The 23,429-nt window shown below is 34.8% G+C and overlaps 1 protein-coding gene across 8 annotated transcripts in view; it reads right to left on the bottom strand.

The window, feature by feature from the left end:
* LOC6033267 (trissin receptor) overlaps window positions 1-23,429 on the bottom strand; it is a 116,988-nt gene that overhangs the window by 24,414 nt on the left and 69,145 nt on the right. For 6 of the 8 annotated variants that reach the window (XM_038255894.1, XM_038255888.1, XM_038255887.1 and 3 more), the window contains 4 exons: window positions 22,549-23,172; window positions 19,236-19,380; window positions 12,392-12,551; window positions 16-213 (listed from right to left, as the gene is read on the bottom strand). In XM_038255894.1, coding sequence (XP_038111822.1) covers window positions 16-213; window positions 12,392-12,551; window positions 19,236-19,380; window positions 22,549-22,954 — 909 coding nt within the window. In that variant the 5' untranslated portion in view covers window positions 22,955-23,172. The remainder of the gene's footprint in view (window positions 1-15; window positions 214-12,391; window positions 12,552-19,235; window positions 19,381-22,548; window positions 23,173-23,429) is intronic. The other 2 variants (XM_038255891.1, XM_038255890.1) reach the window with 1 other exon arrangement.

Genomic DNA, 23,429 nt, shown 5'->3' with positions numbered 1-23,429 from the left:
CCGTCGCCAACTTACGGTCATGACCAGCAGCGGCAGCAGGTACAGTAAGGCAAAGTTGATGATGTCGAACAGCTCCGAGTTGAACGCCTTCCGGTTCACGATGCAGATGGTCTCGAGCTGGTCGTCGCCGAGGTTGTTCGTAATCGTCCGGACGAAGATAAACTTTGGCACCGAGTAGACGGCCGACGTGATCCAGACGGCCACGATGACCAGCTGTGAAAGGGAGAAGGAGCAGGAGAAATTGAGCCTGAGTGAAATGGATACAACTTCTAAGCAGAGGGTAGTGTGCAGCGGCACTTCCGGCAACCGGTACGCTCTGCACCAGTTTTTTGTGCAGAGATAACCGAACGTAGACAAACATGTCGAGATGGCAAAATTTTACCTCTTTCCTGATGTTCCCCCACCCCCGTCAAATTGTTTTTTTTTAGCGACGGAGGGTAAATAAAATACCGACAATTGCTGAAAAGTTTTCCCATCGAAGGTTCGATCAATATTGTTGTGGACGAACAAACGGATGCAATGACAATATCCTGTTGTTTGGAAACATTAGATTTTTTTTTATAAATTATGGAAGCATCATCTGTCCGTGCACATTTTGATGTTGACGCTAGCATTTTTTGTCTTCCAATATTTTTGTAAATAATTCTACTCGGTGATTTCATAAGAGTTTTTGTCAGATTAAAGGACTGTTAAAATGATGGAGATTGTTTTTATTTCTTCTGGTTTAGGTTGAGACAAACAGGATGGCAAATGTTTTTGATCCCAATTATATTACCACACTATCTGTCTTTTAGACGAAAAGCATTATTTTAAATTAATCTCTGCAATTCATAGCACGATTTTTGTTTATATTTGTTGGTTTGGATTAAGCTTTGCTTATCTTGTCATAATGAGCGTTGTAGCTTCATTGATTTTGGTGAGTTTGAGATGTTACCAATTTGATAATTTTATTTACACTTTAGTTAAATAAATGGAAAATGCAGTCCATTTTATTAGGAGCGAGTCCACGAGCAAAGCATATTTATCTCGCAACTACCCCAAGTAACATTTTTTCCAGGAGATCTACAAGAGCTCTTCAAGATAGCTTCAGCATAGCAGTTTGGACCGCGGTAGGATAAAATTCTCTTCAAAACTTCTTCAGGAGTTTGGAAGAGTACTTGAAGAAAGTTTTATCCTACCACGGTACAAACTGCTATGCTGTAGCTATCTTGAAGAGCTCTTGTAGAACTCCTCGAAAAAAATGTTACTTGGGACCTCACCAATCGGCCTGTAATTTTCAGGGATTGTTTGTACATATAAAACTAGCATCTGGCCAAAAAATAAAAAAATAAAGTTAAAATTACTAGAAATGTTATTACAATTTCAATGATAAAAATGTTTTTAAGTGCTTTCTACACCTGCTCAGATGTTTTTCAAAAAAAAAAAAATGTTTCATAATATGTAACTACTGAAAAAGAAAAATTCCAAATATTTTTCATCGATATCAAACATGCATGAAAACTGTTTTCAGAAGATTAGACCCCTTCTACGATTAAAATTGAAGAGGGTGGCGACATATACTTTGAAAAATATTTGCAACGGCCTTATTACGGTATACTTAACACATTTTTTTTGTGTTTGAGCATTCTTCAACCTTTAAAGTAAGTTTTTTTTTTTACATAATTTGATAGTACATTGCACTATGGTACATTGGGTGGCCAAGTTTCAAAAAAGTCACCTTCTCCAAATATTTTTTGGTATTTTTTTCTCAAAAGTAAACATTCTAACTAAGAAAAATCCAAATTTTCAAAGCTCTTAGTTTGTTCATTACGGAGATACGCAAGCTGAAAGTCAAAAAATGGAGTAAAAATCTAGCGTTTTTCGTAAAAAAGGCTGATTGTTTAATTTTAACATAGCTCAGCCATTTTAAATATTTTATTAGGACAATTATACATCGTTGGAAAGGTAATGAGATAAGCTTTGAAACTATTAATAGATAAAATGTTGTTTCCAAACCAAAAACTGAAGTTTTCATTGAATAACTGAAGCATGTTTTTGACAAAACTTATTTTTTTGTGTTTGTTAATCGAGTACTTTTTTGCTAACCGATGCTAAACATGAAACTAAGATCACTTGAAAGATTGGATCATAATCTAACATTGCTGAAATTTCCAGCCTGCGATTTTTTGCGTTTTCGGAGATATGCCATTTTGAACATTTACGTTTTATCAAAATTTGCTGCAATCTACATATGCGCCCGTTTATTTCACTTGCTTTGCTACCTACTTCGTGGGCATCGTCGCTTCAAAAATCAATACCTGGTTTCAAGAAGTTCGAAATTATTTTATTGGAATTTTCTGTTACCTACATTTAAAATTGAGTGCCTTAGTCAAAATGAGGTATTCGTACCGAAATTTCTCAAGCGAAACTGGAGAATCTCAGTTTGATACCAAAAAAAGTATTCAGCAAAATATTGAGTTAGATGATGATGATGAATTTCTGCGATCAATCCATGAAACTGATCCACATTTAAGTTCTATGTTGGTTAGTACAAAACATCATAAAAAGTACCTTTAACATATCCTGAAGCTATCAGAAACTCTATAATCATATGAATTTTCATGAACAAGAACATTAGGATTAGTAAGAATATGGTTTGTATTTTATCGTTTTACTTCATAATTAATATTTTGAATGAAATCAATTTTCTGTTATTTTATTTAACAATTAAAATTTTCGAAAATTATGCCTGTAAGGATGGGGGGGGGGTCTCAAGTTATATGGCATGGACTCACAAAAAGAAACACACAGCAGTAAATAATAAATATTTGACTTAAAATGAATTTATTACGCTTAACAAAATTTTGTTGGGGAGGAGGGGAGGAGATGAGGGGGGGGGGGTGGTGAAAGACAGATGAGGGAGGGGTTGTGTCCTTAAAGTGGGATGTATTAGCTTATCCATAATTTAATAATATAAACTTGCAATACAATATATACGCAATTCTGTTGCACTTGCAAATGTATGAAAAGACTATTTATTATAAACATTCAACTATTGAAAAACATGAAAACTCATAAAAATCGACGTATATCATTTGAATACCATATAATTACCCAAATTTGTATGAAAAAACATTTAAAAAGCAAAAAAATAATTTGGCCGCCTGTTTGTATGGAGATGGCCCATAGTGCATTGTAAGTTATGACATCTTAAATGCTCATTTATATCAATAGTTAGAATCTTCTCCTCTTAACCCTCTACTGCCCAAATTTTTATCGAAAATTTCGACCTCCTAATCATTTGAACAGCTTTTGTTGTACAAAAACTTTACTTTTTTTTGATTTTTCTTGTTTTTTTGTGGTTTATTTGCATTTTTCATGTTTATTTTATGTTTTTTTTTATAGTAGAGCAATTCTCTACGAAATCGGTATTTTTTTTAGAATTTTAATTTTTGTATTTTTTAATTCGACTGAAACTTTTTTGGTGCCTTCAGCTGTCCATACAAAAACGATGTATGAATATTCAAAAATCTGTATCTTTTGAAGGTATTTTTTGATCGATTTGGTGTCCTCGACAATGTTGTAGGTATGGATAGGGAGTACGCTGGAAAAAATGATACACGGTAAAAAAATTGTAATTTTTAATTATTTTTTTTGTCACTAAAACTTGATTTGCAAATAACACTATTTTTTTATTTATTGATTTGTTTTAGGGAGCATCGTGTGACAACTTTTCAGAAATTTCCAGGTAGTGCAAAAATATTTGAACGAGTTATGAATTTTTGAATGAATACTGAATTTTTTTCAAAAAATCAAAATATTGGTCGCCATTTTTTATTACTTCATTTTTCGATGTAAAATCAAATTTGCAATCAAAAAGTAATAAGTGAAATTTTGATATAGTGCCATTTTTAGGTAACTTTTTTTGCAAATCAAGTTTAAGTCACAAAAAGTGAAATTAAAAATCACCAATTTTTTTACCGTGTATTATTTTTTTCAGTGTAGTCCTTATCCATTTCTACAACTTTGCCAAAAACACCAATTCAATCAAAAATTCCTTCCAAAGATACAGATTTTTGAATTTTCATATATCATTTTTGTATGGAAAATTATATGGACTAACTAATGATGCAAAATGGCTTCTTTGGGCATACCGGAGGCACCAAAGAAGTTGAGCCGGATTAAAAAATACAAAAATTTAAAAATAATATAATAGACCGATTTCGTAGAGAACTGCTCATTAACTTTTAGTAAATTTAGATCATGTAATGAAATTGCATTTTTTTTTAAATTGCAGAAAAACTCGAATTTCTATGGTATTTCAAAAATGAACAACAGTTATTCAACAGTTAGATGAATAGCGGCTCCAAAACGTTCAGTTTAAACATCTTAAGCTCTCAACTGAAGTAATAAATGGCATTTTTTGTGGTGAGCACACATGTGTCTTTTGAAAGTAATATTGTTTTTATGCTAAGGTTCGACAAATTGAATGTAAAATTTATGATCTCACCAAATCTACATTCCGAGATTTAGTATCCCCAAAAGTCTAATCAATATCTGCCTTGACTACCGTAAATCTAGCTAAAATTCAATTACTTTTCCCAGAATCACTTCCGGCTTTTCCTGCCCACTTTCAACCCCACTTTCACTCTCAGCGGCGACATCCTGCCCGCCAAAGTGATGTCATCTGATGTAGGTCATTTCACTTCAAAAAAAAAGGACACCAGTGGCCCACCGGAGGATTATGTTCTCCTTGACAGCGGACCACACAGCAGCCAACGCCAAGAAGAGGCGGCTAATTATTAAAGATTTTAGAGGATCGGATAATTTTGGCCTGGGCCACTACTTCTTGGAAGCTGAGATTTAATTAGGCAAAATTTTCGCTGCCTTCGTTGAGCCTTCGCTGCCTTCGTTGGTTCAGAAAACGAAATTTAGTGTCTCAAGTTGGGAAAATGGAAAATGTATCGTGATTTTTTTTTCGTATTTCGACCGATTTTAAAAATATATTTTGCTAGATGAAAAAATGATTCTGCATGAATTCACCAAACAAAGTTGTTTCCTCAGTAGAATAGATAATCAAATTAGAAGAGACCCAACAAAAGTAATCAGATTCAGTCCAAAAGAATTACCATTTTGATGAGCTCGGTCTCCACTAACGGTAGACAAGGATTGACGGCTTCTCTCAGGAGTTGAAATTCTGTCTGTAAATTTAGTGAATTCTGGTCGTTCTGACTCATACTTAAATGTTAGTCTTTGCCCATTCTCCTACACGGAGAAAAAAGAGTTCCCAAAATCGTGAACAAGCGTTCATGAAAATGGGAACCTCGAACAAAGTGTTCAAATCCCATGGTACGATTTTGAAAAACGTACCATGAAATTTGAACACTTTGTTCGTGGTTCCCATTTTCATGAACGCTTGTTCACGATTTTGGGAAATCTTTTTTCTCCGTGTAACAATGAATTTATGGAAGATGTCCTGAACAACCGACGGGTGGAATTGTGCGCCCTTTAATTATAATTTATGGAGTGCCCATTGCGGGGAGCTGAAAATTATGTTTGCACTATTCAAAACCAGAGCATAATAATTTTGAAGAAACATAATTTAAGTGTTGTTGTAAAATGAGCTTTAGGTTAATCCAATTGATGGGTAATAACTTGAGATTACTGAAAACCTCGATCTTTCTCAAACATCACGAGCATTCAAACCGTTTCCAGTAAAACTGGAAAACTACTCACTATCACTGGCAGACAAACTTTTAATGGTTTCACCAACTTGGTGCGTTCTACAATGAAAACTGTCACGCTCTACATTTCCACAAGCAAACTATTTAACTTTACAGCACAGTCAATGTTATCCTTCCTTGTGCTTCCAACCAGGCAGGCAAGACAAAGTTAGAACTTTTTCCTCGTCAGATAATTTCCGCCGGGAAATTCTGCGAAAGAGCACACGTTCTCAGTGTGTTTGATTGCTGCTGTTTGATATGACTCAAAACCGAGAACTTAAAAGTAAATGAACAACTAAAGATTTTATAATTTAAAAAAACAAAATTAAGATTTTAAACTTAACTGTATTCGAGAAAGAATAAACTTTATGAAATGAAAAAAAAAAAGAATAAACTTTACAGCAATACCCAAGAGAGTAATTCCTTGCTCGAAACGTACCGTAACGCATGGAACTTTTTGCTAACCGGGAATGATTCCCCGTGAAATACGTTTCAAAATGGAAATTAATTTTTAATTGAGTTGCCAGGCACTAAATCGGATGTCGAAAATTGAATTTCAGCAAATTCTCGTTCCCGTTCAGCAGGAGTCACGATTCAGACCGACATTTACTTTTGGAAGATTGCGACTGACGATTCCCACAAGTGAACAGCTTTTCAGGGGAAGTCAATTGCACCGGAAAGGGATCCTTTGTCCCTTACATAGTTTCCAGCACTGTGTCATGAGGATGGAAAACTTTTCTGTGATGAACGTCTACGACAATCTGACGACCACCGTCTCCGCCACCGAAAGTGCTTGCATGATGTGAGCACTATATGCGTTGTGTAAGCCACTATCTTAGATATGAGCTCTAAGATATTCATTCAATACACTGCCCAAACTCCCCTTTCAACTTCAGGTTAAGGGTGAAACCATTCAACTTCAAATGAGCTGAAATTTTCAGAAGAGTTTCATGAAATTCTGGGTGACGTGTTTAAAAAAACTCAAAAGTATTGATGTCCTAACCAAGAAATGGTTGATCATTAAACAAAATAAATTTTCATAATTATAATTGAAGAAATGCTAGGGTTATTTAAGATTCAAATTCAATTCTCTTTAAACGTATTCGTATTTTTTGATTTGGTTAAAACTATTCAGTGGGCTTCCTTATGAGCCTTATTGAGAACGGTATGGTTTTCGTATGCCACATTTTTCCAGATTTTTAATCGATACTTTGCCAGATTTTCCTAATTTTGACCTGGTAACCCTATTTTGCATCATTGGTTTGCCTATACAAGTCTCCATACAATTTTGATTTTTTTTTTTACTTTTTAGCCAGTGATTTAAAAAAAATCGGGTATGAACTCTCATGATCGCTATTTCATAAAAAAGAAAAAAAATATGCTATGTTTTTTTCTTCAATATCGAACTTTAAGTGGCAAAATAGCCAGTAATATTATTTAAAAACTATACGCATTAAAAATCCAAAAATGCCAATAGTTTCGTTTTTTTACGCATTAAAAATCATTAGGTACCATTGATTGATTGAGTCACGTAGCCCAGTGGTTACGCTTACGCCTCGTAAGTGGTAGGTCGGGGTTCAAATCCCGGCCTGTCTTACATTTATTTCTGCATATTTCGAATGTAGTTGGAGTAGAAATTAAATCAGGAGTGCACAAAGTTTTTGAGTGGCGGGCCAAATTTGAAGCTCACATGAGCTTGCGGTCCAAATGAAAAAAAAAGAATTTACGCAATTTAAATCTATAAAACAGAAAACATATATTAGTTGATTTGTTTTTTTTTTCAGGGATTTTTTAACCTTTTATTTTTTTGTTGTTGTTTTTCACAGTTTTGTCAAAAAAAGCTTTTAAATTCAGAAATCAACAGAACTAAAACACATAAAAGCAAGCTTTTCGTTGAAATTTCCATGCCACAAAAAAACCTGTTCGGGTTAGTGGTTTTTTAGCTGGAGACAACTGTAATTTCACAAATACTATTTTTAAACAAAGTACAACTTAAATGATAAATCGCTGCAAACGATTTTTCAGCTATTATTCCTCCAATTTTTATAACATACCCCATCGGAGGTTTTATACGTAAAAAGTTGTGTTTTACCGGCCTGAATCAAAATCTATAGATATGAAAATATTCTATCGGTGAAAATTGCGTTTTTCAAAATTTTATGATTTTGATTTTTGGTACGGATTGATTGATCTGGCAAAATATTGTTTTATAAGTTATTTGAAGAGAAATCTCTCACCTTTTATATGCTTTTCAGGGTTTATAAATTCGATTTGATTGTCGAAATATATTCCATTTTAAAGACATCCATATTTTATGCAAACTTCGTTTGACCTTGAACCTCTGGGACCATGTTTGTCACTTAAAAATCAGCTTAAATATGGTTGGCTTAAAAGTTGAATACCTTACTTTTAACAGTCAAAACGGATTTACTAATCCTAGAGGTGAGAGAATTATCTGATTCAGGCCGGTGAAACATAACTTTCTACGCATAAATCTCCGAAGGGATATCTCGGTTTATAACATTTTTTTCCAGCCACGCCGTGCAATAACCTTAAAAATCTTTCTATTCAACCCCGGTTTGTGGTATCCAGTTTATTTCAAACTATTTTCATGAAGTTTCCAAACATAATTTTACCTTGCAAATCAGAAAATTAATAAAATAACACTATCAAGTGTGATGAATGAAGCATTCATTTTCAATCAAATTATCTTAAAAAGTATTCATCCGATTTCACACTAAAGTGAGCAAAAAATTTCCTCCTCCACCAACTCACACAGCAGTTGCCCCGACCCCTCTTCGATTTGCGTGAAACTTTGTCAAAAGAGGTAACTTTTGTCCCTGATCACGAATCCGAGCTCGGTTTTTTGATATCTCGTGACGTAGGGGCAGTACGACTCCTTTCATTTTTGAACATGCGAAAAAAGAGGTGTTTTTCAATAATTTGCAGCCTGCAACGGTGATGAGATAGAAATTTGGTGTCAAAGGGACTTTTATGTAAAATTTTACGCTGTTTTGACACAATTAAAAAGAGAAATTATTTTAATCACAGAATACCTCAAATAAAAAAAAATGCGTAAACAATTGTAATTCACTGCCTTTTCAAATTAATACTAAGTTAGAAAAGGTGAAATAACTAACAATTCCTCTAAAGGAAATTCAAACAATAAAGGTAATGCGCAGAAATGAAACCCTCTAACGACAAGTTTCTCCATACCATTACGAACCAAGTGCACCAAGTGTACCTTATGCAGTCCTTGTCTTGATGATGCTTCTACGGTCCTAAGATTTCCTCTAAACTTCTCCAGCTCCAGTGCGAGTTGGTGGCCACTTTTGCACTCCGTTTATAGACTGCCAAGTCCTCTCCATGCAGGAGAAACGACTGTCGCCTAACAACTTGAAGGCCATTTTCCGCAGAGAAAATCTGTTTATCGTCGGGAAAATTCCACAAAGTGCAGAATGCACTTTGCACAAAGGATTAAATCCAACGCAGCAAAAGTGGCTGCGCAAAGAGAGAAAGTTTCCCAGCAGCGACATCGCCCATAATCGAATCGAACTGGGTGCTGTCCATCGTTGAAGTTTAATACGTCCCAGCTGGTGCGTCGAACATGCTAATAAACCTCGCACAGTCAATCGAACAAAGTGTTATCCGTTGCTCAAACATATTCAAAAGACCTGCCGGCAGCTTCTATAATGGTCATAACTTCCATGCAAAGTTGACATCCTGTGCAAGTGCGACTCTGTTGCAGAGATTTATGCTCTTTGCACAAAGCCATCCCACGGCTAAGAAGACAATCGTACAGTTGCACGCAAATGAACCAAAAGTTTTGAGGGGGGGCAAAGTTTTACGTTTTGGTGCCACCGCCTTTTTGAATTAAAAGGATTTTGTGTGAGTTTGTGTGTGTGCAGAGCGAAAACTACAGTCGGTGCGCAGTTGAAGGGTTTTTTGCATTATGCTTAAATTATGGAGCTTACACGGGCACGCTAGGCAAAAAACATATCGTAATCCAACAAAAATGGATAGAATTAGGGCAACCATATTTTTTTTAAACATTTTGGGCTTGACAATTTTTTATTGCAAATTTGGTTTTCATCTTGAAATGATTTTAGAAATTTTCGATATTTTCCAAACAACAATTTAAAAAAAAAATCAAGGCTATTTTTCATCGCAAAAAATTTTTTTTCCATTTTTCTTTACTCAATTAAACAATTTGTTGGAACATGGCATTTTGTCGAATCTACATTAACCCCGAAGGGTCATTTTTTGGTTTAGAGCAAAAATGTTCAATTAAAAATCTTGTGTTTTTTTAAATTTTGCAGGGTTATTTTTTAGAGTGTAACAATATTTTACAAAGTTTTATAGCAACTAATTACAAAAAAAATGCTATCAACTTAAGGGGTCCGCCCCGATTTTTTTTTGAAATAGTTTCTCTTTGCGTTTTCAACTAATTCAAAACTTTTTTTCGTAAAATCGCAATAATTCTTTATGGTTACAAGCAAACCCCTCATGTTTTTACATCAACAATTTTGAAATTGTCTGCTTTTTAACTTTGTAGAACATTATTATACTCTTAAAATAACCCAGTAAAGCAGGAAAAACACATTTTTTTCAAAATGAAAAAAAGGTACTAAATGAAAAAAATACCCTTCTGGGTTAATGTAGATTCGAAATAGTAGTTTATGCAACAAGTTGCAAAAAGAGGATTTTTTCAGCACGAGTCGTACATTTATCCAACGAGGTTCACCGAGTTGGATAAATACGAAGAGTGCTGAAAAAATCTAGTTTTGCAACGAGTTCCATACAACATTTTTTGCAATTCCAAAAAACACACACTGAGTGAAATTTTATGTCAAATTTTCATGTATTTTGTCAATAAATCGTTTGAATCAAAAAAAAATGTTGAAAAGTGTTTGAAACAAGTGCTGAAAAGTTCAACTTTTCAGCATTTATTTTGAAAAGTGTTGCTATTCGGTTCTGTTATTTTTGGTACAGAAAAGTAGGCTATTTCGTCGTTCAAGAATGACAGGAAAAGTAAGTGGTTTCACGACGGAATTGCAAAAAATACATTAAATTTCCCTTTAAATGACATTTTCCAAAAATTTGGTAAATGGCATTGTTTTTTTTATTTTTTAAATATTTTTTTCGATGAAAAAAATCAATTTTTCGGAATTCTGAGTTTGCCATCATATCGAGCGTCTAATTTTACACAAAGTCCTTTTGACACCAAATTTCTATCTCATCACCGTTTAAGGCTGCAAATTATTGAAAAACACCTCTTTTTTCGCACGTTCCAAAATGAAAGGGGTCGTACCGCCCCTCCGTCACAAAATATCAAAAAATGGACCTCGGATTCGTGATCAGGGACGAAAGTTACCCTTTGGGACAAAATTTCACGCAAATCGAAGAGGGGTCGGGGCACTTTGCTGTGTGAGTTGGTGGATGATATGATAAATTGTAAAATTTGTAAAAGATTTACAAAATGCTACAATTCACACAACCTACAAAACAACATTGCAACTAAAAATCGGAGCGTTTGGTACGGTATGTGATTTAGATTGGATTGGATTGGATTGGATTGGATTGGATTGGATTGGATTGGATTGGATTGGATTGGATTGGATTGGATTGGATTGGATTGGATTGGATTGGATTGGATTGGATTGGATTGGATTGGATTGGATTGGATTGGATTGGATTGGATTGGATTGGATTGGATTGGATTGGATTGGATTGGATTGGATTGGATTGGATTGGATTGGATTGGATTGGATTGGATTGGATTGGATTGGATTGGATTGGATTGGATTGGATTGGATTGGATTGGATTGGATTGGATTGGATTGGATTGGATTGGATTGGATTGGATTGGATTGGATTGGATTGGATTGGATTGGATTGGATTGGTTTGGATTGGATTGGATTGGATTGGATTGGATTGGATTGGATTGGATTGGATTGGATTGGATTTTATTGGATTGAATTGGATTGGATTGGATTGGATTGGATTGGATTGGATTGGATTGGATTGGATTGGATTGGATTGGATTGGATTGGATTGGATTGGATTGGATTGAATTGGATTGGATTGGATTGGATTGGATTGGATTGGTTTGGATTGGATTGGATTGGATTGGATTGGATTGGATTGGATTGGATTTTATTGGATTGGATTGGATTGGATTGGATTGGATTGGATTGGATTGGATTGGATTGGATTGGATTGGATTGGAAAGCATGTAAGCAATTATCAAACAAGGGCTTTTTTCAGAGTTTGGCTTTCCAATGACATTTATGATTCAAAATTGTTCTGAATCTCCATTTTGGCTTATTTTCAGCTAATGTTGCTTTAAGAGATGTTGTTTTGTTTTAGATGGTTATAAAAGCAGTTAAATAGGTAATTTTAAAACTGTATTTGAAATGTTAAATAATTGAACAGGATTTTGGATAACAAGATAACTTATTTGGGTCACCCTACCGACCGATTTGTCGGTGCACCACGCTGTTGTATGCTCAAGGGTTCATTTTGCATGCCAAGTAGTTGTAATGAGTTTTTGGAGTTGCATAATTTTTGCTTCTTTCCCACCGAAATTTCCCACAAATTACGAGTAATTGTGTACCGCCAAGAAGCAAAACTTTAATTAGGAATCCACCAAAGTGGTGAAGTTCAATTTTTTAAAACTACAACTTACCCGCAACCGCCTCGAGGTCAGTATCTGCTTGCAGGTGATCGGATGGATGATGGCAAAGTACCGCTCCGTGCAGATCACCACCAGGATGAAGATGGACGCCGTGTAGCTGAGCGAGTGCACAAATTGGTACATTTTGCACAGGAAGTCTCCAAACACCCAGCTGGGAAGGAAAAGAGAGAAGGTAGGAGGGAATGTTTGCAATTAATTCTTGAATACTGATATTCGGGTTTTACGGGACCGAAATGCGGGATTCGAGCGGTGGAAATTGCAACTCGAAATGGTTTGATGGAAAATGTTCAAAATAAATCATCAATTTTTCATCCAAGACCTCAAAAGAAATTTCACCAGCCACAGAAAAGTCTCAGAGCCGGTTTGTCTTATGACATACTTCGTTGAAGGAGAACAAATCGTAAAATAAGAAGTGAGGAGACTTTTCATTTATTAACAATGGTGTGACAAAACATTTTAAATACAGCCTGTGATGTCTTATTTTTGTAAATATAATTATACGTCGATGATTAATCCAAGTCTTCAAAGGTGATATCAATTTTAATTAGCAGGTTTATTTCACTTTCCCGCATGTCAAATCAGCCTTGGTTATTTTGGCTTTAAACTAAAAATAGTTTCGATAGGAGCGGCCGTGGCTGACTGGTTACGGTGTTCGCTTTGTAAGCGAATGATCCTGGGTTTGATTCCCATCTGCTCCCAACGAGAAAGTATAGGAAATATAAATCTTGAAATTCTGAACATGAACGAAAAATCAAAGTCGCTCGAGTCGGGGTTCAACCCCCGTCCTTTGGATTGGTAAGCAAAAATGCTAACCACTATGCCTTTGCGACTTAGTGAGCTATAACTGGAATTAGGAATACTGTTACTATCAACTATATACGCGCTGGGTCCTTGTCCATTTGACAAGGGTTCGGAAGTTCTAAATAACGTTTGAATCCTATTGGTCCAAACGTTCTTCAGGGCGGGGCTTGTCGATAAAGCTGAAGTACCTCGCGCTCGGCTAGCCAGCGTAGAAATGGGTCACCGAAGCTCGGCAGAGCTAACACCTTCCAAATGCCTATGCGAGTTATTTGCATGTATAGAATGTAGATCTAAAAATACATGGAAACAACTCAATTTGTAAGAAGCGACCGCGTGGTCCCGTTTGGTTGGTTGCATACACATACACACACATAAACTAAAAATAGTTTCGATACAATTAAGATTTTAAGTTCAATAACCAAAAATTGACTTGAACAAAATTGAAATCTCAATAAAAATAATTCAATCACGTAAAATGTTTTAAAAAAATCCTCAAAGAATTCACAACTTCCCCACCTACACAGCCCGATTTCTAATTGATTCGCGGAAAATTCCACACATTTCACTCCGTACAACCGTGAACTTTTCGACATTTTGCCGGCGCACTTTGACAGCGCTTAACACGTTGACTTATGGTGGTTTATCGGGTGTAGATTAAATCGGTTTCTTCTTTTGGGGGAGTGTTGGAGGTGTGTTCTTGGCACGCGGTTAAATTAACTTTTAAATTACTTTTCCCTCAAATGGTGCTGTCTGGGCGGAAATTTTTCGCGTTCAACTTTTCGAGAACAATTTATCGAAACAGAATTGAAAAATATTAAATTGAGGCTGGAGGAAGCCCCCACCCCCCTTCCTTAATTTCCAATAAGCGTGTATCACTCCCACTGGCAGGTTAAAATGTCTGATTCAGCCTTAACAACCCCAGAGGCGGCGTTAGCGTCTGCGACGAGCACCTTCAAATTGGCAAATTTATTCAATTAATCAGTGTTGAACTTTTTTATTTGCCTCTGAAAAATGCGATTTTTCTTTCCAGGAACAACTTTATTGCTTGCGTGTGGTGGATTTTTCACCCACACGGAAAAAAAATCGAAAGAAGAAAAACATATATCCAATTCCCTCTTGATGAGCATTATTCTGCTCAATTAGAGGGAAATTTGTGTGTGAGTGTTGCCTTACAGTAAATAGCTTGCCGGAGGGGGGCAATTTTCTTCCAAATGAAAAGTATTTGCTGAGTCATGGGGGTGTGCACCTTTCTTAGGTGGTGTTGAACCTTACGTGTTACCTAATTGGAACGTATTGAACAAGACTGATTACGATGCGGAGTGAATTGTTGTTACCATTAACACTGAGGTTACTAATGGAGTTGAAATTTTTGCGAAAAATCGTAACGAAATTCAGATTAAAAATATGTTTGCACTTAAATTTTCAACTCTAAACCGCGTGTCCTGATTTGTGATTCCATGGTCGGAAATCATTCACTCAACTATCACTAATCTAGTTGTAAATTTTAATTTGGCATGGCGGTAGTTGTTCGAGAAGTCGTGTGCAAACATAATTTATGCAAATAATTTTGAGAACATTGATTTTAATCAAACGAATCAATGATTCAAACTACAACCAATTGCAGATGTTTCTGAATAAGCTTGTGAGGAAGGAGAATCAGCCTATCACAGAGGAAGAGAAAGCAGATGCGAAAACAATATTTTATTATTTTTTTTGTTAATGCTAACATTTCAAAAGGGCATAATATTGAATGTTTTGCTCTTTTGAAATGTTAGAATTGATTGAAAAAAAATAAAATATTGTTTTTTGAGAGATCGGAAAATTTCAATAATGTTTCGTATTTTAACAATGCCAACACAATTAAATTAAATAAAAACATGAGTTTACTAAAACTGTGAAACATTTCGCTGAAATATTGCATAGGCGTTCGAAGCACAGAGGCCAATAGCAGAAATGTATTATTCAAATTTCCTTAAATTCTAGCAATTGTTTATACAAATTAGCGATTGTTTTGATGTTAATAGCTTATTTGAGACCTAAAGAATGCGATTCACTTAAATTTCAGTCCAAATTTGTGGGATTCATAAGCAAAATTGAGTGTCCGGAATTCGAATCAAAAGTGACCGGATTTCGAATCAGCTTTCATCAGAGTCCGGGATTCAAAGCACAATAATTAATTATAATTTTGAAATTTTGATGAAAAATGGTTAGAAAATATATATTTTGCAGGTATTCTTTTAAAATTTACTAGTTGAACATCCTGATGATATTTAAACATTTCCGACTAATTACATGATTTTTTGCCAGCTATAACAAAAATGATATGCTACTATGTGTCCGGATTTAGAATCATGACGTTATCAACATTCGAAAATTGAGGATTGTTTGGGTGAGACTTAGAAAACATCAATTTTCCTGTTTCTTTTCTCAGCAATCACAGGTTCAATCTTCAATGTCTCTAAGTCAATTTCATTTATGAATATTTTCAGAAATGGTCACTCATGGTCACCACTTTTAAAAATCAAAAAACTACAAATATTTCGATGAAATCAAACCTTCAGTGAATATTTCTTAAAAATCTGTATGGTAAATTAAAAAAAATAAAAAATATATATAAGTATTGCTGTTTTGCCATCGCTAGTTTCCAAAATATTTTAAATTAGACAAAAAAAAATTAGTTAATTATAATTTTTGCGATAATAAATATAAAAAAAAGCTCAAGATTTTTTAATCAACCCAAACATGCTAAATATGATTCAAAACGCAGGCGAATGCAGCTTAAATTGATTTCAACTTCTTTGTTTTTATCCCCTAATTTTTCAGGTCTATTTGAAGATGGGGGAAGACAAAAACATTAAATAAAGCTTGAAATAAAGTTTGTACCAGCCTAACTACAATCAGGTAAATAAAAAAAATGTATAAAATAAATATTGAATTTTTTTTACAAAAAGCACTATTTTTTCTAAAATTTATAACTTGGCGGAATTTTTGACCATAATTCTGAATGGATCAAAAGTTTGCGGGTTTTATAACATATTAAGGGTGCAAAGCAACCATGGAAGTTGTTGTCTTCTTATTCCAAAATTATGAAACTTACGTACTCAATCCTGTAAAAATCTGAATTTTGAAAGATTCAAACTTTATTGTAAATTATTTTGTAGACGATAGTTTAGGGGACGAATAAAACATTATATCGATAGTTCCCGTAGTTTTGAAGATACCAAAATGTTTGTTACAAAAATTTGGGTGCAAAGGCTCTGGTTGATGGGCACCGTTAAAAAAATGAAAATGAAAAAAATACGTGTTTTGGGAAATTAAGTACAGTCATCCCTCATATTCGGAACAGTTTACAGATCTGCCAATGTTCAACAAATCATAGAAAATCGATAATTGAACATAATGATTTGCTTTTTCCTTCGTGTGAACGCATTTCTTGCGATCTTTCAATTGATGTATAGACAGGCTGTACATTTTTACGTCTTATATTAAGTTTTTGAAAAAAACATTGACCCTTGAAATCCACAAATTCGGAACACTTTTTTCTTAAGATGTAAACAAACTTTTTTTTCTGAGTTCAATTTGTTGGGTGGTGACGCGCGGTCAATTATGTGGCATTGTGTGTGAAAAGAAGAGAATTTTATTTCGTGTTTCATCCTGGTTGGCTTGCCCACAAGCAGAAGAAAATCAGTTCAATTTGTTGGGTGGTGACGCGCGGTCAATTATGTGGCAGCTGATCTGTCAATAACGGAGGAGCAGCTCATTGGCAGTCAACCATGCTCATGCTCATGCTCAAGATGTAAACAAACTTTTTTTCTCTCCAGGAGTACATATTTTTTACAAAAAAAATGACTTCACACTCTGAAACCATTAAAACTCAAGCTTAGTGATGTTTTAAACATGGTCTGATAACTTTTTTGTGAAAATATCCATTAAATTCAGTTGTTCCACAATTGTGGGAGGCACAATAACATCCCACAATTGTGGAACAGGTAATTTGGAGGCAGTGTTTTGCTGCTCTGGATAAAATATTTTTGAAATGAGGTTTTTTGTTCAAAAAGTACTAATTTTACTAGTGAAATAGCAAGAGAATGACAAAATAAAGATCCTAAAAATAAAAGGGACGGCAGAACAGTTGCATTTTTCATCCTATTGGCAAATTACCACAAAAGTGTTCCAAATTTGTGGGTGTTCCGAATATGTGTGATGACTGTATTTGTGAAAGCAAAAAAAAAAGTTGATCAGAAAATTCATCCAAAAGTTAAAATTTTTCCAATATTTCCGTACCATTTTTGTATGGACAGCCGCCAAATTTGTATGGAGACTTGTATAGGTGAACAAATGACACAATTCTCTGGTAATAGGGAAGGCCCCAATAAAGTTTAATCAAATAATAAAATTCAAATAAAATCCATATCCTGTTTCGGTAGAGAATTGCTCAGGTCAGATTTGGACATTTCGGAAAATAGGTACTGTCAACTGGGGCGAATCAGGACTACAGTCTTAATAGGCACTTAAAAGCTTAAAATTTGGGAATAAATAAACAAATTTTGTTGCTTTGAATCTGGTCTAACCGAAACTACTTCCGAAAAGCAAAATATTTAGCTGTAATATTGTTAAAACTGTTGACCCAATTCGCCCCGTATATTCCGATTTGCCCCATTTTCTTAAAAAAATGATTGAATTGTTTATTTTTTTGCTTTTGATTTAAATTTAAATTTTATTTTTTAATTTTTTTGCAAAGATTTTGATATGTGTTTTAATTTTTTAAATATTAAAATAAAAGTAATATTAGGCTTGTACAAATATTTTTCAAAAAAATTTCATCCTTAGATTTTTGATTTTTTTGTGTAACTACCTGCGAAAAGTTATTTTTTGTCATTTTTTCGTCATATCTTACATTTTTTGAAATTGCATACAATGCATTTTTTCCCCTCCTTTAACCTTGCCTTGCCCAGAGCCGAGGGAAACGAAAAATTCTAAAATTAATGATAACCAGATTTATTAGAGATTTAAAAAATTTCAACCATATAAAAAATATATATAAAAATTTCGTGATATAGATCCTTGGATTTGGACTGCCCTTTTAACAACATGAATTCAATAAACTAGACAACCAGTAGTTGTTTATTTACATTTCCAGTCGCAGTTTCCACCAAACTGATCATCCGCATTTAAAAAATGCGCTTTACAGCTGAAAAACAAGCGAGCAACATTGGCTCGCTTTGATCATTTTTTTTATTTCAAATATCCCAAGGCAGTTTGACAAGTCGCAATAGTGCCATCCACAGCAATTATTTATTGCGAAGTCCATGTTAGTGAGAATTGCGCAATAATTTTCATTTTTTTTATTTAAAAAAATAACAAATTATATTTTTAAAAATTTCATAAAATTTTAAACTTTCTAAAATTTCAAAACCACATTTTTGATTTTATAAATATAAAAAAAGGCTTCAAAAAAAAAAAATCTGGAAATAGAAAGCAAATCTGATGCCAACAAACCAACTTCTGTGAAACTCAGAGGTGTGAATTCAAAAATACCGTTTTTGTGAACTACCGTAATATTTAATCAAATCAAAAATTGCAAAACAAGGAATAATCGACTTTTCTAAAGGTATTGCAAATTTATGGATGTCAAACAGAAATTGGTTGTCTCAAAATCGATTATGGTCAAATTTTGCTCATTTAAACAGATGTTGTTGTTGTTTGTTGATTGTACTAAAAGAATTCTAACCCTATCCAGATTTTTGATAAAAAATGGTGTTACGAATGATGCACGCCCGAAATGTCAAAATCACGCAGTGGTAAAAAAATGTGTAATGGCATGACAGTCACACTTTTTTTTCTAATGTTGGTACCACTGCGTGATTTTGACGTTTCGGACGTGCACCATTCGTAATGCCATTTTCGCTCAAAAATCTGGATTTAGACAGATAGTTCACTGATTTTTCAACCACTGAATCCGTTAGAGAAAAAAAAAACTCATGAAAAATATATGCGTATTCGTCTGATTTCCAATTTCCCAAAACTCCCTTACCTTTCGATCAGATAGATCGTCAGGTTCTGCATCACACAGAACACCCCCACGCACAGGTCGGCCACGGCCAGGTTCGCCAGGAAGAAGTTGGTGATGGAGCGCAACCGGCGGGACATCGTTACCACCAGTATCACCAGCAGGTTGCCTGGAAAAGGAAGTTGAGAGCGAAAAGAAAATGGGTTGATGAATTTTCGGGAACAATGAAGTCGTGGAACCGGAAACTGGCAGCCAACGTCAGGAATGGTCATTAAATTTAAGTGTTTTCCCTACTTTGGTGGTTTGTGGTGTGAACTGGTTTTTGGTTTCTTGGTTGTAATTTTGGTTCGATTTTCTTGATGTTCATAGAAAAGGAAACTGTTGGAAATGTTACTGTATCACGAACAGAGGTACATGATTTGCAGCTGCCAAAGGCAATTAAGTGAGAAGCTGAGATCATTCCTTTTCTTGGAAAAACAAATTTAATTGTTAAAATCATCATCACAAATGCAATGAAGCAAATTTTAGTTTAAATTCTTTGTATAGCACAAAAACCATAAAACATTGGCAAATATTTGGACCATTTTCACGCTTGAATTTTTTGTCGGCTCCAGAAAATGTATTTCCTTTTGGTGAACCACTATTTCACACTATCTGACCTGAAGTTTGGGTGTTGTCATGTGTGTGTATTTTGCCATCTAGTACCTCAGGTGTATAAAAGCATGCAAATGGTCTCTTCCGGAGTGGAATATCCCTCAGCCGAAGTGAAAACACTGCCCAACAAAAGTGAAAAGAGATACATAGCTGTTATAATGTTGTACCGTTGTTCAAGGGTTACCTTTATTGAGCGCAACCGACAATGTTTATTTGCATACTCCGGATAGAGTTAAATAATTTATTGCTTCTTGCGTAACGAATGGTCTGCGCACAGCGCAGTGCTATCAGGTAGCTCTCAGCCACGCAGGGAACAAACATTTTGGGCAATGCTCTGGAAATATTTTTGCCACTTGCCATTGTGGCTTAGGAATTCCTCCAGCAGTTCCATTTTGGGAATCGTAACGGGTCGTAAATTTTCTTTAGCTCTGTAGCAAAGAACATGTCCCCAGAAGTAAATGAAACCCAACTCGCCGGTTTGTCTCAAGCGGGTTATAGTCAGCAGTAAGAAGACACAACGGAAACTAGGAGTTTTAATTTTATGTTTGGGAGACAACTGTAGTTAATGCAACTAGATTTAAGATTTCCTGATTAATTTTTTAAACGTAGGTAAATGGAAGAATTTAATATTTACTTTTATTTATTATAAAAATGTTCAATTATTCATCTCAACCAACTCAAACGAAATCGGGAAAAGTTGCCCTGACCCCTCTTCGATTTGCGTGAAACTTTGTCCTAAGGGGTAACTTTTGTCCCTGATCACGAATCCGAGGTCCGTTTTTTGATATCTCGTGACAGAGGGGTGGTACGATCCCTTCCATTTTTGGAACATGCGAAAAAAGAGGTGTTTCTCAATAATTTGCAGCCTGAAACGGTGATGAGATAGAAATTTGGTGTCATATGTATATTTTTTTTTTTTTTTAATTTATATTTATTCAAATTTCTTTTCCATGTACATTCATTCAGTTAAAATATTATTGAGTGTCCAATCACAAACGATGACTTTTCACCTCAATTTTAAATACTAGCAACTTTCATTTATTCATGAAATATTGTAGCTTTCGCTATTCAGTGATTTCAAATGTAGGAGGTCCTACATGTACAAAAGTCATATGTATAATTAGACGCCCGATTTAATGGCGTACTTATAATTCCGAAAAAACATATTTTTCATCGAAAAAACACTAAAAAAGTTGTAATTTTAAGGGAAATTTAATGTACTTTTCTAATCTTCATTAATCCATAATTTGAATGCTTTTTCAAAACAACCTGTGTTCCATGGGTTTCCTATGTACATAGGACCTTTTGAAAAAGTAAGCGAGATATAATTCCAGAAAAAAATGAAATTTTTAATTTATTTTTGAGTGCTTGTATATTGAAAATTGTGCACTTTTTCAAAAAATCTGTAAATTAATTTTCGATTGAAAATTTGATTTTACGTTTAAAAGTGAAGTCAAAAAAACGTGACTAAAAATTCTACTTCTTCCAAAAAAACATGTTTTATCAAAAAATTATAACTCAGCGACAAAATTGTTGTCTATACATATCTTTGACTCGAAAGAAGCAATATTTTGTTCTCTGTCATAAAAAAACAAAAACAAAAATTAAAACATGTGACTTTTGGAAAAAAAATTCTATGGGAAAAAGTTAATTCAAAAATCGGATTTTTTTCTGAATAGTCATTAATACCTACAACTTTGCCAAAAACACCAAACCGATTAGAACATCCCTAAAGTTTGTATGAACAGCTGCCAAAATCGTATGGAGTGTATGGAGTGTTTTGTATGGATGAATCAATGGCACAAAATATTTTATTTAATCATAGGGTAGGCCCCCACAAAGCTTGAGCCGAATCAAAACATATAAAAAATCAAAATAGTCGTAAACGGCCGATTTCGTAGAAAATTGCTCATTTGAGGTTTCAGATACCCTTAAAAAAATGAATCTGTACTGTGTCAGATTTTTTTTTTTAATGGGAAGTTTTATTGTTAAAAAATATATTTTGGAACAAAATACAATTTTTTATCAGTGGATAACTTGTGGGCAAGAGTTCTCAATAAGTAATATATATTTGGATTTTTTTTTTCTTATTGGTCCCGAACAACAGAAAATGCAAATAAAACAAAGCAAAAAAGCACAACTCCAGTATAAATCAAGATCCTTATTCGTTACGAATCCTGACTTTCAAAATGTGTATAGCATCTTCATCAACCGCCCTCGTTGCAGATATTATTAACAGTTTCGCAGAACATCCACAGGATAATATTGCAAAAAAAATTGCAAACAATATATCAAAGCAACAGCGAGGGATTGCAATTGCATGAATCTTGCTGCAATCCTCGCAAACAATTTAATAACAAATTGTTCGCATTCGAGCAGTCATGATGATAATAATCACAAAACATCCACCCCTAACTTCCATCTGCTCGCGATGGAATACCACAAATGTCACAAGCACCATAAATTATCTGCAGTGCGCTGATCATCAGCACGGTTAGTTTGCTTGCACAAATTATGAGACCTGCAATAATAAATAAATATTTACTCAAACTTTTTGCTCTATAGTGCAATTAAATACTGACAACTTTTTATCACTCTATTATGCAAGAAGATTGATCACAATACTTTTCTCCAGTTCACACCACAATCCACTAAATTTAATAAAAATAAAAAATTAACTTACCAAAAAAGCAGCAGCAAAACACCAGCGAGTACAGCGTAATGAAAATCACTCTCACATCGGTCCGATCGAAGATAAACTCTTTCTGCACAAAGTTGTGAAAGGGGAAGCTGTAGTTGGGGGCGGGGTAGCTTCCTCCCGGCCCAGCCCCCACTCCCCCGAGTCCAAAGTCCAGCGCCGTTCCGTTCAGGCTGAACAGGGCCGGAAGGGCGGACGCGGCCGAAGGTGGGGAGGCCATTTCCAGCAACATGCTCCCGTTGGCGGTGGTAAGGTTGACAGCGCTGGGGTAGGAGGCAGTGCTGCCGTTGGTTCCGTTGGTGCTGTTCAGAAAAGCCAGGCTTGCGTTCACGAAGCTTATCGCGCTCAGCGAGCTGATGTTCATGTAGTCGATGAATTTGAGCGAGGACATTTTGCGAGGGGGGTTTGATTTCGTTGTGGTTTTTGGGCGGTTTCCCTGCTTCAGGGGTTTCCTTTGGAAAACTTTCGTGGTTTATTCACTATGTTTTTAAGCACATTTTTGGTACATTCAGGAGGCTTGTCTAACGGTGATGATGACACGGGTTTCACGAGAAACATGGTTCAATTTAACGTTGTTTGCATTCTAAGATCATTGGTTCTGCTCTAGATCTAAAAAATGTTTTGGATGAAGTCTTTCTTTAGTTATAATAATTCTTAAATTTATTTATGAGCTGAATTGTTGTTTTTTGCATGAGATTCCTCAAGAAATGATAGAGGCACTGTATCTTTAGCATGTTTAACATATAATGAAAAAAATAATTTTAAAAATCATGTTGTTTTAATTAAGTCTAGAAGCATGACAGAAAAAGATCAAATATTTGTGTTGGCTTCGATGTGTCTTCTATTGATTTTGTTTTGATACGCAG

The sequence above is a fragment of the Culex quinquefasciatus genome, chromosome 2 (assembly GCF_015732765.1).
Source record: "Culex quinquefasciatus strain JHB chromosome 2, VPISU_Cqui_1.0_pri_paternal, whole genome shotgun sequence".
Classification (NCBI taxonomy): Eukaryota; Metazoa; Arthropoda; class Insecta; order Diptera; family Culicidae; genus Culex; species Culex quinquefasciatus.
This window is presented reverse-complemented; position numbering and strand designations above follow the sequence as displayed.